Genomic DNA, 18,113 nt, shown 5'->3' with positions numbered 1-18,113 from the left:
TGGCTTTTTGGGTAAATAATGAATTCAAGTATTATGCTTCTTCAAATTGAACACAAAATAATAATAATTATTAAAAAAAAACATTTTTTTTTTTTTGAAAGGTTGAGGTGCTTTAATGTTAAGTGCTTTCCATGGGAGCTGCTACTCTTATTGTATCTTAATAAAGTTCGATCATAAATTTAGAATTAAAACTAGTCTCAGGAAAACTCGGATTGTAAGAGAATTCGAGCAAATCCAAATATTTGATGCATTCAAAAGGTGAAAAAGAACAGCAAAGAAAGAAAACAAACAACTTTGTTAGTTACACATCTCTTTAATTGTTCAAAAGTTTTGTTCTAAACAATCGCAACCAACATTCATTTATTCGACTATTCGACCAAATTTTCTTATTCGTTCATCAAGGTAAAACATCAAGTAGAAGAGGAATCGATCTTGGTTAATCTAACGCCTGATGAAAAGCTTGTTTAGCCATATTCTTCCAGCTCTGCAAACCACTTGAAACACGATCACCGACGCAAAACCGACCCCGAATCCTAATCCGACGAAGAGGAACAATATGATCGTTGCAACTCTGTGTTTCCAAGCCCCGTGTCTGGATGTCGAAGAAGGTGAAACTGGTGCAGGAGACGTCGGACTCGAATCACCATTGCATTGTTTCGATAGGGGGCGTCCGCACAATCCCACGTTCCCTTCGAATGAGGTATTCGTGAACGTAGAGAATTGATTGCCTTGCGGAATCCTCCCCACGAGAGAGTTGTACGAAAGATTCAACGAGGCGAGGAAGGTCAAGGAGGTCAAGCTCTCCGGAATCTCCCCCGAGAGTTGGTTCGAAGAAAGGTCGAAAGACTCAAGCTGTGCCAAGCCCCCAAATCCAGAAGGGATTCCTCCGGTGAAGGCATTGTGCGACATGTTTAGCGCTCGCAACGAGCGGAGGTTCCCGATCACCTCGGGGATTGCACCGTGGAATTGGTTGTTCGAGAGGTCGATCAGCGTAAATCCTGTCAAGATCTTTTCAAGTGTAATGCTCTGCCCTTTGTCAATCACCGATGCTGTAGCAAGATAACCAATCGCACCATTAAAATCACTGAAAAATTCGTAAGAAATCAATGCCAAAACTTCTGTGCCCGCAGAGCTAGTGACCATCATTGCTGTAAGATTCTCGAAGAGGCTCCATGACAAGTTACCGGTGAAAATGTTTGAGGAGAGGTCAAGAATTGTCAGGCTTGGAAAATGGTAGTCACTTCTTTCACCTTGCAGAGGAAGTTCGACAGAGCCATAGAATTGGTTGGAGCCAAGGATAAGGACTTGGAGCATTGAGAGATTCCCCAACCAAAATGGGAAACTGTCGACTATCCGATTGTTCCCCAAGTCCAGCACCCTGAGCCAGCCGCAGTTGGCCAAAGACTTTGGTAGCGGCCCTTCGATCCCATTGCCGTTCAAAATTAGCGCCTCAAGAGGACACTCGCGGCTAATATTATTAGGCAATGTCGTCCCACGGAGCAATCTGTTCCCCCTTAGATTCAACGCATACAAGTTGTTGTAGCCTTCGATCAGGCATGACGGGATCGAACCAGTAAACCTGTTGTAAGAAAGATCAAGGACTTTGAGAGAGCCAGCCTCACAAATCGAAGTTGGAATATTTCCAATTAGATGATTTCGAGATAGCTGTAAGAAGGAGGCGGATCGAAGATATGAAGAAATGTTCGGCGGTATGGACGAGAACCGGTTGTTAGAGTAATCAAGAACAACAAAAGATGTTGCTTGGGGAAGCGGAACAGGCCCGTCAAGCATGTTATAACTGAGGTCGAGAATGTCGATATCTGGTAAAGGCGGAATGGAGAGAGACCTCTCAACATTGGTAAGCATGTTGTGCGATAGAATCAAGCGATCGAAATTGTTCTGCCCAATCTCCCATATCCACAATGGTATGGCGCCATGAATCTGGTTGCTTGAGAGATCAAGGTCAGTCAAATTAGGTAGATACATCAGGGCAACAGGGAACTTTGTCAGATTACAAGATGCCAAGTACAAATTGGAAATCTGAGGGGAGGGTGCGGAGGAATAGTTATATTCTCCATCAATCACCGTCAATTTGTTATTTGAGAGAGACAAATACGAGAGATTCCTTAAGTTCCAAAATGAGCCAAGTTCCACCGTACCGTTAAAATTGTTGGACGAAAGATCTAATAGAAGCAATTGTGTAAGGGTGAATATCGAAGAGGGTATTGGCCCCGAAAAGCTACAACCCGAAAGGTCTAGCACCGTCAAGGACTCGAGATAACCAATCGAGTTTGGTGTAGCACCAGTAAAACAGGTGCCGTTAAAATTGTTGGACGAAAGATCTAAATAACACAATTGTGTAAGGGTGAATATCGAAGAGGGTATGGGCCCCGAAAAGTTACAACCTGAAAGGTCTAGTTTCGTCAAGGACTTGAGAAAACCAATCGAGTTCGGTATGGCACCAGAAAAACGGGTGCCGCCGAGCATCAAGATCTCGAGAGAGTTATCAAGGTGGAAATCGGGTAAATTTCCAAAAAGCATTGGGTTGTCGGATACATCGAGAAGAGTCAAATTCTTGAATTGGAAAACTTTTTGTGGAAACAAACCTTTAAGACTACATGATGCGAGTTGAAGACTACTTAGAGAGGAGAAATTGGCAAAGGATTCTAGCACAGTGGAAGAGAAGTTGTTGTACTCAAGGTTGATAGTAGTTAGAGAGGAAAGGCGCGCGAGCGACGGATCAATTGGACCAGAGAGGGAGCAACCTGGCAAGCTAAGAACTTGAAGTAGAGGGACCGACACAGACAGGGCACGACACCAGTCAGATCCTTCGCTTGATATGAAACTACCGTCGAGATAGAGCTCCCTCAGATTGCTGAGATTTCCAATCAAAGTTATAAGACTTGGGTCATGAAGTATCAATTGATTGCTTGTGTTCACAATAAAATCGCTGCTTGCAACATAGCCTCCAGAGAGATCAAGCGAGATCAAATTTGTCAGGTGAGCGATCCCGATAGGAACCTGACCAACGAAATTGGAATTGGAGATGTTCAGGTGGGTAAGTTTAGTGAGCCTCTCCAAACCAGAAGCCGGGAGGGCAGTCCAAAATCGGTTCCAGGCAAGGTTGAGATAGTGAAGGGAGGTAAGGTTGAAGAGAGCAGACGTGGAGACGATCTTACCGGAAATTCCATAGCAACTAAGGTCGAGGGAGGTGACCTGAGCTGACACGGGGTCACAGACGACACCTTCCCAGCGGCAGCAATCGGTTCCGTATTGCCAAGATATGAGGTTGGAATTATAGTCTTGCTTCGACCTATAGAGCTCTCGCTTCAATTGTAAAAGAAGAGAGCCCTCAGTCGGAAGGCATCAGGCAGTTACGGTAGCGCTGCCGTTAGAGGACAAAACAGAGGCGAGCAGAAAGAACAAAGGGAGAAAGAGCGATCGGTGGCAGAAACCCATCGAATAAGACAGAGGACATACAATTGACTAGATGAAACGAAGAAAACGGAGGCGGAGAGAATATAAATACCGAATTAGAACAAGTAGAGAGAAGTATAGGAGGAAGAAGAGGAGTTGACTGACTTCGACTCTTAGTCGTCCGCATTGACCAACCCACGATTAAAACATAACTCATATACAGAAAAAAAAATAGGACTCTGGAATTCAAAGCAAAGGAAGGCAAATGGAAATTATGTTATACGGGGCCCCTTTTAGAGGAAACTTATTGCCTGGGTGTTGATGTAGTAGACAATTGAATGACCAATTCTTTTTTCTTGCAGTGTCTGAACGATTATCATCGTTCATTAGAATATTACATAGGGTCTTTTGCATATATACACTTCAAAATATATAAAATTGTATATCTATCTATCCTTTAAAAGCAATAGTATTTGCGTATACTCTCCAAAATAACTAGCGTGCATGCCCCTCAAAAGCAACATTTGGCACTTGTATCCCTAAAAAAAGTTCATATTAGCATACGTCTGTCCCCTAGTGCAACCTTTTCAGCATAAGAGGCTCCTAAGAAGGGCAAATAACAAATATGAGCTATTGCTAAGAGCATTTGAGCAATTTCCAGGGGTATATATGCAAATATGAGGCATCTCTAAGAATATAGATACAAACTGTAGCTTTTAAGGGGTACACAAGGAAATAATACATGTAAAAGTGAAATTTGTGGGCTACATATGAAGATATAGAAACCACTTATGTAAGTGTTTTTCATTGACCGAACGAAGAGAAGTAGATCAGTCACCAATCGATTTGAAGTACAATATCAAAAAATTAAAAGAAACAAAAAAAATCTAAAAGACTTACCAATCCAGCTATTGCATCAAAAACTGGTGCATTAGTTTGGCTCGGTTTCTGTTATTTACAAAATGATGCTCGCTGGAATACAGAACTTCGTCGTCTCGGGTGCTTTTTTTGATAGTTCTCATCGCGAACAACTGATGCTACATGCATCTGATTCGATGCGAAAAGCCTACGAGCTTAGTTTGTTTTTCTCGCCTTTCGCCATCCCCGACGATGATGCACCTATGGAATCGGGAGAAGAAGATGCAGGAAAAGGCTCTTTCTTCAAAGATGAAGGCATTCCCGAAAGTTCCTGCAGAAAATTCCAGTTATATATCAATTCCAATATCAGCAAAGATGTAGACACCTAGAACGAGAGAGAAATCAATAAATCTATGGGTTGTTTGTTTGTTCGCATCTCGAGTTGCGCAGTAGGTATAACAGCAAAAACCCAAAAATTCTGCTTGGTTTGGGGCATTTGTACCTAAACAGTGCAGTTAGGTCAATTAGACGAAGCCTTAACTACTGCATGCATTTACATGGAAATGCAGCAGACAGAGAGAGACAGTAAAGAGAGAGTACTTCCGTATTAGGAACAATATTACCTACATACTCGCATCACAAACAAAAAAGGCCAAAATTTTCTATGTTGGGTGTGATATCATCATCTTACATATAAAATGACAAGATCTACAAGTGCAGCTTCCAATTGCATGCAACCAAATAGAAAATTTCTAGTTGTAGTACTCTCAACTACATACGACAAAATGAGATAGATACAATTGCAACAAATGCAAGCCAAAATTATGTGTCGCTATTTACACTGTATTTATAATTAGGGTTATTTGCATACACGTCCCTGCAAACATAGTGAATTGCGGAAATATCCCTGCAAAACGGAAACTCCATAAGTTGTCCCTGCAAAAGTCCTAAGTTATGCAGATATGTCCCTGCCGTCCAGATCTGTTAGAAATTTTTCGTTAACCACGGTTAAAATACGTAACCATGGTTAAGTATAGTGTGAATTGACGTATTTACCCTTCTTCCTCTTCCTCCTCTTCCTCTTCCTTCTTCTTCGTCGCCGGCGAGGAGATGTGGCGGCGACGGCGACGACGGCGGCGAACCCTCTTCCTTTTCCTCTTCCCTCTTCCTCTTTTCCCTTCTTCTTCCTTCTTCCTTCTTCCTTTTTCCTCTTCCTCTTCCCTCTTCTTCGTCACCGGTGAGAGAGAAGAACCTCGTCGGGGTCGGCCTCGGAAAGGCGGGCGAGTTTCTGGACGAGAAGCTCGAGGGCGTTGTTGTCGACGAGGGCGGCGACGAGGGCGTGCGCGGGGTCGTCGTGGTCGCCGAGGACGTCGGCGTCGGTGAGGTCGGTGAGGAGGGAGACGACGTCGACGGCGATGTCGGCGCCGAGGAGGCCGACGAGGGAGGAGACGGCGTTGAGGGCGACGAGCTCTAGGTAGAGCTCCGGTGCCCCGGCGTTCTTTCCTCTTCTTCGTTGCCGGCGAACCCGACCTCGCGCCGCCGCCGCCGCCGCCGTCGTCTGCTTCGACGGTCCGAAGAGGAAGAGAAAGAGAAGGGGAAGAGGAAGACTTTTGGAGGGATATATTTGAGAGGGTAAAATGGTCATTTCACGAATCCACTGTTAAAAAATAAACGGATCACTAACGGATGTTAACCGGAGGGACATATCTGCATAACTTAGGACTTTTGCAGGGACAACTTATGGAGTTTCCGTTTTGCAGGGATATTTTCGCAATTCACTATGTTTGCAGGGACGTGTATGCAAATAACCCTTATAATTATATCCAAACATGCTGGCATGTTGCCCGTATGGCTGATTATTCATTACATACGGATTATTCAAATTACTACATATCAAAGGTTTTATTTAGCTGTCGCAGATTGCATGGTGAGAAATCTTGTGTCTCACAGAACAGATAGAAGGGCGGATGGACAGACAGACATAGAAAAAAAATACCGTTTAAAACTACAAGTCTGATAAAGACAGTGACCATTAGACATTACTACCGCATACTATGTACTCATCAAATAACAACCCACTTCTTAAACTCCATATCCATTATAGGATGCGCAGATTCATTTAAAAAGTATATTATGCTGCTTCTGAAGATAAGACAAAAGAATGGATACAGATAAATAATTTGGTAAATACACGAACACCTCATAAGATCTTTCAATATCTACAGCACGTTTTCGAGGATTGGTGCATGGCTAGCATGACCAAAACCTGCACCAAGCAGACTACTCCAAAAAGGCCTTAAATTTCCATCCCAAGCCTCTCGTTTTGAGGGATTTAATCTCAAGTTGAGAACCAGCTTTAAGTCTAAAATACTGGGAAAAGTCTCAGGCGAAGATAATGATGTACATATTCTTTGTAGCTACACAAGATTTTTTTTATATTTTTAAACAACAACGCGCAAGGAATTCGTTTGGCAGATTCTACAGATATTATAGTAGCATAGACATTACCAAAGGACTGGCACAAGCTTCTGTGTACATCAGCTTCTGTTATTAAGTTTCAGTCCAAGATTTCACAGGCCACAAATACAAAATACGAACAAGCACTATAGCTAATTTCGAATGCAAACACTTATCTCCTATGCTACCTGAATTTAAATCTTAAAACCTTTAATACAACACAATAAACATCCAAATTATTCCCAAGTTCACAATGCAATACCGTGGAATCAGAGATGAAGAAAAGAAAGAGAGGAAAAGAATGAATAGTGAAGCGAATTAATATATACCTTCATTAGGTGCAACCTAAGATCAGTTGGTCGAACTCCTTCCCCAATGCATACCATGACAAATTGCGAGTAGTGATAGAGAACATCAGCAGCAGCTTGCTTTTTCTCTTCAGTCTGCATGCACAAAATCAACTGGTTATACATGTGAGAGGATAACCACAAACAACAATTGGAAGAGGCCCTATGGATAAGGGAGTAGTTTTAAAGGTAACAGAATATGATTCCAACCTATAACTTTGCAAAAGCAATTGGGCTGAAATGATAGATGCAACACTGGATAGATAAGAGAATTGGCATAAAAATTCAAATGAAGGTAGATATCTATGAAATTTATTGTTTACACAAAGTCGATCAAATTAAAAAGCCATTTGACCATCATATTTGACTAAATGCATGCGGCAATATCGAAGTATTTCTATTTGTGCGGATAGTGTCATATAAATTGGATTGGTGGTGGGTCTGGTCAGGTTGAGTTGAGGAGGCATAGTAAGCTCAACGGGCCAAATCAGAACCGGTCCCAACCTGCAGCTCAATCAGGTCAGGTTGAGGAGGCATAGTAACTCAGTACGGGCCAAACCCGAACCAGACCCAACCTGACAACAAGGAGGCTCAATGTGAACCCAACCCCCCCGAGTAACCTAGCAAACCCGGCCAGGCTTACCTATCTACAAGCCAAATCCTATATCACAGCTATGTGCCTTAAAGATTTTGCCTATTTGCCAAATCCTTTCAGAGAAGATCTTGAATGTTCTTTTGTGAAGTATTCCACATATCATGTTTTTTGCAAAACAACATACTGTTTGTTCTTTTTTTCTTTTTGGAAAAGACACATGATATCAGTGTTTGAAAAGGCGCAAGGCGCAAAGGCCTTATGGAGCTTAGGTGCGAGGCGCACCGCGAGGCGCGCGCCTCAAGAAGGTGAGGCGCATATCTAATAAAAATAAAACACTCTTAACAAGCCTATTTTAAATGGATGTTTTATGTTAAAAAATTCTAAAATAGCAATACAAAAACAAAATAACCATAAAAAAGTAAGAAAATAGCATGCATAAATGTTTTCAGCCTAAAAATAAAAAAATTATGTTTCAATTTTCAACTTAAAAGTGCTTACTGCTGCTTCTTGCTTCTTGCCGCTACTACATATTGCCATTGGAGGGTGGAAAAGAGAACGGCCAAGAGAAAAGGAAAAAAAACGTTCAAATTAGAATTTTTTTTTAAAAAAAATTCTTAACACTTTAGAATATATTGAAGGAACTCAAAACCGAAAACCCAAACCCTAGACACATTAAGCGTAAATATCACAAGGCGCATCTGAGGCGTGTGCCTCACTCCTTAAGGCACTGAGACTCGCGAGTCGCGCCTAGGCGCTGAGGCCTCAAACACGGCATGATATGTTTATTGACTCCTCTAATCATCTGGAACAATATTTTTTATTTTTTACTAAATATGTTCAGTATGAGAATCTTGTGCAGGTATCCACCAAAGAAGTCTCTAACTTTCATAATTTGATAGTACTACCTGAATCAAAGATATTGTAAGTGACATAAGTATTCAGAAATATGCAAGTCAAACATCTCATCCATTGGTATATATAGGCATTTGAATTGTGAAACCATTAAATAAAAGATAGTAAAAAAAATAGTCATTATCCATAAACAAGATTACCTAGTGTTTGTAAGACAATTACTTTAAGGGTTTGTTTGGCTCGCGCTATGAAAGATTACTAAGAATGAAGGGATTCCTAAGGATTTGATTCCTACTCATCTTAGTTAGAAGATGTTGGCAGAGTTAATGGTTAATTAAGGAGTATGGTTGGTCAATATTAGTAATATGGGCTCTGCCTATATAGGTCAATTACAATAGGCCTATCATCAAGCAGTTAGCTTTAGTTACGTTCGAAAGTTTAGGTAGGAAGAGATTCACAAGTACAAGTCAAATATTCTCTTAGAAATGAAACATTGATCATCATCTAGTTGAAGGATGTCCAACTACAATGGTGGAAGAAGACGTGCAAGACAGCCAATCATCTAAAAGATTTGGTCCGTAAACACTTCTAACCAATTTAAATAAGATGCCAAATAAATGAGAGAAATGGTTTCAAAGCAAATTTGCAAACATCAAAGAAGGCACCATTCTCAACCTAGTAGCATGATGAGAACGATGAAAAACGAAAGAAAGGTTGAACTATACAAGTAGCAGTTACAAAAGGGCAGTTCACACATACATGGTCTCATTCTGTACTTGATCAACCTACAATTATGAGCATGATCATAAGAGGCAAGAAATGATCATATTTTTCAAGAAAAAAGAATTGCAGTGTGGTGAATGGTAGAGATTCAAGTACAACATCAATTGAAGGGAAGAAGACAAAGAGGCTCATACAGATGTACAAATGCACTGGGTAGAAGCAATAACTTATAGAGCTATTAGGGACGTCGGGAGGGACTGAAATGCGAACTTCAAAAGATTATGTATTCAAACTTAAACTTTTAAACTTTGGTAGCTATTTACAAATGGCCTATAGTTCAGGTAACCCCCGTATATTTTTAGTGAGCTTTTAATTAGTATAAGACTTATTTCACAACTAAGCATCCTTCACTCACATTGAAGTTACAAGTACTCAAATGTTGCAAGACATCAGTGAAGTGAAACTTAACATACCTAATACAATTCCACTACATCTAAACATGACACAAGTTTATAAATCACAAGATATTCTATGTACTACTTACAATAATCTAATGCTATTAATAAGATCACAAGATTCAAACTCCTAGCTTCTCTTATCGCACAGTTTATGTGCCACTCCCTCAAACCATACCAAAGAGGCCATAAATCAGAAATTAGTCCGTAGATCCCTAATATAACATTGAGAAGACCTACATATATTTGGACACCTATTTCATTTGTAATTCAATTTATGTTAACTTTCGCACTACATGATAAAACTTATAATTTTTTGCACATAAGCATTTTAGATGTTGTAGATCAATTTATCAGATTAGATTTCTGATTTTTGGGCAAAAATCGCCAAATATTGAAAGCAGCAAATGAAATGAACAGAAACACCATATGAAAGCAATAATTCAAGAAAAAAAGCACTCCAACCCCCTCAACTATAGGCCATTTTGAACGGAGCTCGCTCAACTGTTTGTTTTTTCTTATGATGCTTCTTCAACATCTTTTTATCTTCTTTCATTTGAAGTTATTCTAGTTAGCTAACTTTAAAATTCTTTTAAATTCAGTGGCTCTATTAACTATTATTTGTTTAGCTGTTAATTGCTTCAGTTTAATTTTCTAAAAACTCGTCAACGCCGACGAATTCAATGGAATCACCAATAAATTTAATAAGATTATCCAATTTAATCGACTACATCGCTCAAATCAAGATGAGAGATCATTTGACCTAATTTTAGGGATTTAGGAGTCTCTATACATAAATTTACTCAATAATTTCCCTTTCCTGAGTTCAAATCCGAGGGTTTCTACGCAAGAAACAGATTATTGGACGCAAATTACACAAAAATTACGAATTACGCGGCAAAATTACCACCCAAAAAAAAAAAAGAAAAAAAAACATGATCTCATACATTAAAACCCTAATATAAGACAAAAATTACACGACGAAGCGATCTATTTGAGCGTAGAGGGATCGACTCGAATCGAATCCAAATAGTACCTCGTAATCGTCCTCCACCATCGGAGCCCTCGCCATCATCTCCCGCTCTCGATCGGAATTGCCGAGTCTTTTCTTTTCCTTTTCGATTTCCGAGCATAGACTCGCGAACATTTCAATATTAATTGCACAGGTGTCCTTATAAAGAAATGAAATTACATACTTAGCCCTACAAAATTTTAATTACCACATATCTCTCAAAAAGTTACAAATTTTACAAATATATCCCTCTTGATTAATTGAACGTATAAAGCTGGCCCTTGATTACAAAATACATATTTTGCCGTTGAATATATATCTTCTTAATTATATTTAATTAATAATAATATTTTTTCTATTCAATATTTTTATTCTAACTTTTGCGCCACTTTAATAATATTTATCAAGTTAATATTTTGTCCTAACATTTGGGCCACTTTACACTGATCATAATTTAAAAAACAAAAAAAATCTTTTTTTTTCTAAACGGTATAATGATTCAAACTGTGAATATTTAATTTAAGAGTAAAATTTACATAGAAACCGTCTGATCCTTAGGTTTTTTGCACAGATATAATTATTCTTATTTTGCTATATATTATACTTCTTGCCACACCATACTTGTGCATTATACCTACCCCTGAGTGTAGTTCCATTCTTGCTATAAATTTTGTATTTGTAGTTATTCTATGACTAGTAGAGTAGGTTATTATGATTATTCAGATATATATAGATATAGTGGCCTTGTGGGCTATGTTGCTATTTCTATTGAGAGTTCGTAGGCTTCTTGCCGAATGTCAGTCATTTGACCATTATGTTGCTTGAATATTATGCATTGTAACATCATGCACCTGCTACACATTTCGCATACACTGATGAATTAGCCCCCGCACTAGTTTCTTTTACTAGTGGAGTGGTCTGATTGACCCATGAGCCTCCACTATACCTTCTAGTATAGGGTGTTATATATATTAGTCCAGTTAATTAAGTAACTTATCATAACATGAGCCTAAGATTTTTGGGACCAAGAGTGGTTTGATTTGATATTATTCGACTGAAACTTATGCTGGTGCATATTACAGGTATTATATTATTCAGTTTATATTTTCAGTTCATTATCATTATACTTATATTTCGCCGCCCTATTTTATTGTTTATCTTATTACTTCTCTTGCTGATTGTTTCATTGATTAATATTGTAGAATAGTTGGTATAACTTGCTAGGATTGCCGACGCGTTGCACCCACTAGGATTCATTCATTTGTACCTTACCCTCTTTTTCTTATAATTATGTTAGGTGCTGAGGAAGGAAACGTTACGTAAAAATTGCAATAGCTAACTACATCCCTTCTGAGAAAACATTTAGGTCATGTTTGATTGGGAAACAAGGGTGGGGATAAGAGGTTATCCCTCCCTTGTTCCCCAAATACTATTTTTAAGGGTGGGAACTAGCTATTCCCACCCTTAACGTCCGTTAAGGGTGGGAACGTTAAGGGTGGGAATAGCTAGTTCCCACCCTTAGGTAGAATAGGGGTGGGAACAACTTGTTCCCACCCCTATTTTTTTAAAAAAATTAAAAATTAAAAATTTTAATTTTAATTTTAGCTTTGAAAATTTATAATTGGTAATTTCAAAATTCAAGTTTATAGTTTTAAATTTTAAATTTTAAATTTTAATATTAAATTTTATATTTTTTAATATAAATTTGATATTTATATTTTAAAATTTAAATTTGATCTTAAATTTTTAATTTTAAATTTTGAAATTAAAAATTAAAAATTTTAATTTTAATTTTTGAATTTTAAAAAAAGTATTTTTAGGATCACCCTACTTGTTCCACCCATAAAGAGAGAGAGAGAGAGAGAGAGAGAGAGAGAGAATTTTTAATTTATTATAAAATTTAAATTATAAATTCAAAAATTAAAATTTGTAATTTTAAAATTATAAAATTAAAATTTTAAATTTTAAATTGTTTAATTTAAAATTTAAAATTTTGATCTTTTAATAAATTGTAAATTTGAGATTTTAAAATTTAAAATTTTAATCTTAAATTTAAAATTCAAAAGTTTATATTTTAAATTTTAAAATATAAATATAAAATATAAAAGTTTAAATTCTAATATAAAGAAAAAGATAATATCATTATTTTTTATTTTTAACTGCCAACTTTAATTCTTATCCTATCTTACCTAACCAAACGCTATTTTTCTTATTCCCAGCAATAGCTCAATTTTCATCCAAACGCAAAATTGATCTAATCCTCGCTTATACCTCAATTTATACCTATCTCCGGAATACCCACTTTTTGCTTATCTCCGAACCAAACGATACCTTAATTTTTAGTTGGATGGACAGTAGCTAAAACCTTTACTTTTAATCACAATTGTTCTTTGTGGGTAATGAAAAAGTGATTAATTCCTTTTTATGTTTTAAATAATGCTGAATGATTGTGGTGGTGGTTGCTGGTTTTTCGATTGTGGTTTTCAAAATGGCTTTAATTTGAAAAAAAGAGATTGGAGGAGATTTGTTTTTTTATTGCAAAGACATGAGGGATATACCATTATCTTATGTCGGCGGAGTTTGCAGGGATATACCATTATCTTACTATAGAATCATTAGTGTAAATCATACTTGTATAATTGTCTCAGATTATAATTATGTATATTGATACTGTTATCTAATACAAATGTGAAGTGTTACTAGTAATTTCGGTGCCGGATGCAGTGTATGTATAAGAGAGAGTTTACTTGTGTAGACAAAAAAATTCTATGTATGTGGCAGGTATATACACGTCTGGGTTTGTTTAAAGCGTATTTCAAAGTTATCTAGATGGCTTCTCGTGTGACTCTTGTATTTCAAAAAAATATAGCCATCTTTTTTGTTAAAAAAAAATAAACTCTGGAGCGTGAAAGATATTTTATCATCAACTTTTAATTCTAATATTTTGGTTACAACTATAATGTTATTCTCATGAATCCTAAATACAAAATTATTACAACAACAACTAACCATACTTTTTGAAAGGCAAAAAAATCATAATATTAAAATTTAGAGCTATGCTAGTTATAAACCCTATTTGAATCTACACCCTCCCAATCCAATGAAAAGCGTACTTAATTTACTAGTCACATTAGATAATAAGTCAAACACTGCCACCCATTTGGTAGATGAGGGTATAATATTAACACGCAAATTGGGCGTACAAGTAGTGTTTATTTAAAATTTAATAGTCAATTGATGGTAGTTGTCTAGGACATATTAATAAACTTTTAAAAATTAGGAGGAATATTATTAAAGATATAAAATTTTGTAGCAATTTTATATTTCCTTGTTTTGTAGGGATACAAGAGCATCTAATCCCATTTTATATATTTATTAATTTCTATTAAAGAATCTATAGTTTAGGTACCACGGAGCACTCTATACTATTTTTTTAAGAGATCACTTATGTATCAAATATGATGGGCCGCACACAGTTTAATTTGTACTGCACTAATCAACCTAAATAGAAGTTATAAAAGTAAATGAACATCTTTAATAGTCTTTGACGTGATCATTTTCTTATATGAGATATGCACACAATCAACTATGCTGTGCTATGAAGTTACAAAATTTTAGTCAAAAATAATATAATAATTTTTAAAATTAAAAAGTACTTGTTAGTAAAATAATTTGTAACAAATATTGCCCATATCAGATGATTGAATGTTGTTATTATTTCTAAATAAAGTAATTATGCAATTATTATTTCTCACCGTTGAGCAGTATAGTTGCTCGCCAATTTTCTGTACATAAAATAAAGCCTTTTAGTTTCTTATTTTATATATATATATAGAGTCGCCGCATCATCGAAAACAACTTGGTAGCACGGGACACTCCGTGCTACCGATAGTATAGTAGTCTAGCTCTATATATGTATATATATATATGTGTGTGTGTGTGTGTGTTTTTCTTTTTCATTAAGCAAATTCTTGTGTGTGTGTGTGTGTTTTTCTTTTTCATTAAGCAAATTCTTTTTATAATAGACATGCTATTGAGATATTTGATTTTGAAATTGACAGAAAACTTTTTTAATTTGATTATTATTCAGTAGCTGAATTTGATCAGATTTAATTTAATATACTTCTATAAAACATAGATATAGTTAAATTACTATCTCTTTTAGATTGCAAAAAAATTAATTTCATGTTCGGAGCCCTTGTACCAAGTTTGAAACTAGTAAGTTGTCTTAATTTCTTCTTTTATTATTATTTTTATTTTTTTTTAAATGTTGCATTTTGGTCAATCCGGTCCATAGATGATGTGGTAAACTAGGCCTTGCAATTTGATTGGTAAAGTCAAAGTAGGATGTTTTCTACCTAACGTTACATAATTTCTAATTTTTTAAGATCAATTGCTATTTTATTTTGGAATAATTTTCTCTTGAAAACGACATTCTATCAAATTGCCTTAAACAATTAATAGGGCCAAATTTATTTCTTTTGTCACAAGATGCTTGATCCGTAATGTATCCTCCAAGTGTACCACTAAGGTCCCTCTAATTCAAGATCAAGCATGGAATAGTAAATTTTGTTCAAACTAATTCTCAAAAAAAATTTGGATAAACACAAAAAAGGATACTACAGTACAGTGCATTTTCATATCGGTTTTAGGCAATTTTATTTTATTGAAGTATCATTTATAAGTATTGTCACGAAAACAGAGTGACGTGATAATATTGTGATTGATTGCGTAATAATGATTAAGATGTATGGACCAGAATCTAAATTATAAAAAATGGCAATGAGGCTAACTTTGCCACACCTGCCTGTAGAAGAAAATCCGCACTTGAGGATATATTTTGTCAAGAAGTTTGTGGGAAGTGAAACAATCGGTGAAGGAGATGCATTTTGAGTACCAACTGCAGCGGATATGCACTTAAGTATTGATTAAAGCGGAATAACAAGATTTTAGATTCACCGACCGTCCCTAAAGTAAGTGGCAAAAGGCTTGGTGATTGGTATCCGAGACCCAAGTTCGAATCCTAGTTGATTCACATTTCTAGCTAAGTTTATTTCTAAATGAAATAAACGAAGCGGATAGCGTGCTATCTATCTCTCAAAAAAAAAAAACAAGATTTTAGATTCAAAGTCAGAATTTGAATGAATAGCTTTTACTTAAAATAAAAATAGTCGGGTTGTACCTTTCTTAGGTGTCAAATGTGATGTTAATGCCACTGAATTGAGATTTTGTATCGAAGAAAAACTTTTATCGTAAGAACTTAGAAGGGTCGAGTTTATATGTTATAAACCTAAAGAGGTTCCCATCTATCATAACAGAATATCAACTCGACCTGTGCTAATTGTGCAAAGGCAGCAAATCGAGATCAACCGATGGTGCCCTTAAGATGTAGTCAAGAGCCTTGTATCGAGCATTATTTATCGAAACGCATATCATAGAAAACTATTAAAANGAGTTTAAGCCGAACTTTAATTAAAGCTCGGATTTAAATTCGAGTTCGAACCTAACTTTAATTAAGCTCGGCTCGAGCTCGCTCGGATCAAAGCTCAGCTCGCTCGAGCTCGGGATTTGCTCGGCGAACTTTAAGAGTTGTAGTATGCTAGTTATCAAATTAAACATATCTTATAATAGATATTAAACTATGTTTTTATACAGTTTATCAAGTTTCATGTTTTCTTCATATACTTTATATCATAATATTATACTTTTTTTTTTTAAAACTCAACTTATAGATAAGAAAAGGCAGAGTGTATAGAAAAGAAAGCGGAAGTTAGAGGTATAATAAGTAAAAGTAAATATGTTAGTTTTTATTTATTTAATATATCTATTTATAACCTAATTTGATAGGTTAGTATATATTGATTTTAATTTTAAAATATACTTATTATAAAAGAATGACATTTTTATAAAACATATAAAAGAGTTTGTATGTTAATTATCGTTCCATCCGTTACCGCCCATATACGACAATGAACCATTGAACCTCCCGAAGGCCGAACCGGTGAATCCCACTCTCTGTCTTTTTCTCTTTCTATCTTTGTATAATTTTTAAATCTCGAGACACTTTCTTTTTTTCTTTCCTTTTTACATATTTAAATCACTTTAAAACTAGAAAATAAACAGATAACTCAAACAAAAATACCCAGTTGTTATAACCGGGTTAAAATTGATTTGAGGCTAATAAGTGAGTCGGATATATATTAATTTTATATTATATAAATGTATAAAAAATTATATATATATATATATATATATATATCCGAGATAAGCTCGCTCGAGCTCGGCTCGTTTCCACCCCTAGTTTCCACCCCCAGTAAGGTCAAAGTAGAATGTTTTCTACCGAACATTACATAATTTCTAATTTTTTAAGATTAATTGCTATTTTATTTTAGAATTATTTTCTCTTGAAAACGACATTGCATCAAATTGCCTTAAAAGAATAGGGCCAAATTTATATCTTTTGTCACAAGATGCTTGATCCGTGATGTATCCTCCCAGTGTCCCACTAAGGTCCCTCTAATTCAAGATCAAGGATGAAATAGTAAATTTTGTCCAAACTAATTCTCAAAAAAAAAGGGGATAAACACAGAAAGGGATACTACAGTATAGTGCATTTTCATATAGGTGTTAGGCAGTTTTATTTTACTGAAGTATCATTTATAAGCATGAAAACAGAGTGACGTGATAATATTGTGATTGATGGTGTAATAATGATTAAGATGTATGAACCAGAATTTAAAGTATAAAAAATAATAATGAGCCTAACTTTTGCCACACCTACGTATAGAAGAAAATCCGCACTCGAGAATACATTTTATCAAAAAGCTCATCAAAAGTGAAACAATCGGTGAAGGAGATGCATTTTGGGTACCAATCAAAGTAGATATGCACTTTAAGTATTGATTAAAGTGGAATAACAAGATTTTAGATTCAAAGTCAGGATTTGAATGAATAGCTTTTACTTGAAATAAAGATAGTTGGGTTGTACCTTCCTTAGGTGTCAAATGTGATGTTAATGCCACTTAATCAAGAGTTTGTATCGGAGAAAAATTTTTATCGTAAGAAATTAGAAGGGTCGAGCTTATATGTTATAAACCTAAAGAGGTTCCCATCTATCATAACAGAATATCAACTCGACCTGTGTTGATTGTGCAAAGACAGCAAATCGAGATCAGCCGATGGTGCCTTTAATATGTAGCCAAGAGCCTTGTATCGAGCATTATTTATCAAAACGCATTTCATAGAAAACCATTAGAATATATGTATATATAGAGAGCTGAATCTTTTAACTATCTTTTATCCCTCCGGAAATAGCTCAAATTTAAAATCAAAGACCTCAAACACATAGGTAAAAAAAGTTGGTCTACTAAATCTCTTTTTCTTTCACATCGCAAGTC

General features: G+C 36.0%; 2 protein-coding genes across 2 annotated transcripts in view; both read right to left on the bottom strand.

Moving 5' to 3' along the window:
- LOC109720486 (receptor-like protein 12) overlaps positions 410-18,113 on the bottom strand; it is a 21,825-nt gene continuing 4,121 nt past the window's right edge. The window contains exon 4 of the mRNA XM_020247638.1: positions 410-1,579. Coding sequence (XP_020103227.1) covers positions 442-1,579 — 1,138 coding nt within the window. The 3' untranslated portion in view covers positions 410-441. The remainder of the gene's footprint in view (positions 1,580-18,113) is intronic.
- On the bottom strand, positions 4,063-10,833 carry LOC109720488. Its single transcript, XM_020247641.1, has 3 exons — positions 10,741-10,833; positions 7,062-7,175; positions 4,063-4,606 (listed from the first exon to the last, which is right to left on the bottom strand). The coding sequence occupies exons 1-3, from the start codon at positions 10,777-10,779 to the stop codon at positions 4,484-4,486; spliced, it is 276 nt and encodes a 91-aa protein (XP_020103230.1). The 5' UTR covers positions 10,780-10,833; the 3' UTR covers positions 4,063-4,483.

This window comes from Ananas comosus, linkage group 14, assembly GCF_001540865.1.
Source record: "Ananas comosus cultivar F153 linkage group 14, ASM154086v1, whole genome shotgun sequence".
NCBI classification, from domain to species: Eukaryota; Viridiplantae; Streptophyta; class Magnoliopsida; order Poales; family Bromeliaceae; genus Ananas; species Ananas comosus.
Note: the sequence above shows the minus strand (reverse complement) of the source record. Positions and strands in the feature narration are given on the sequence as shown.

Bases quoted from the DNA above. Each gene is read 5' to 3' on its own strand.
- LOC109720488 (XM_020247641.1), bottom strand. From the start codon at position 10,779: ATGATGGCGAGGGCTCCGATGGTGGAGGACGATTACGAG. The intron at 7,176-10,740 runs GTACTATTTGGA...TTGTGCATGCAG, and splicing joins TGGTGGAGGACGATTACGAG to ACTGAAGAGAAAAAGCAAGC. The intron at 4,607-7,061 runs GTATATATTAAT...AATTTTCTGCAG, and splicing joins TTAGGTTGCACCTAATGAAG to GAACTTTCGGGAATGCCTTC.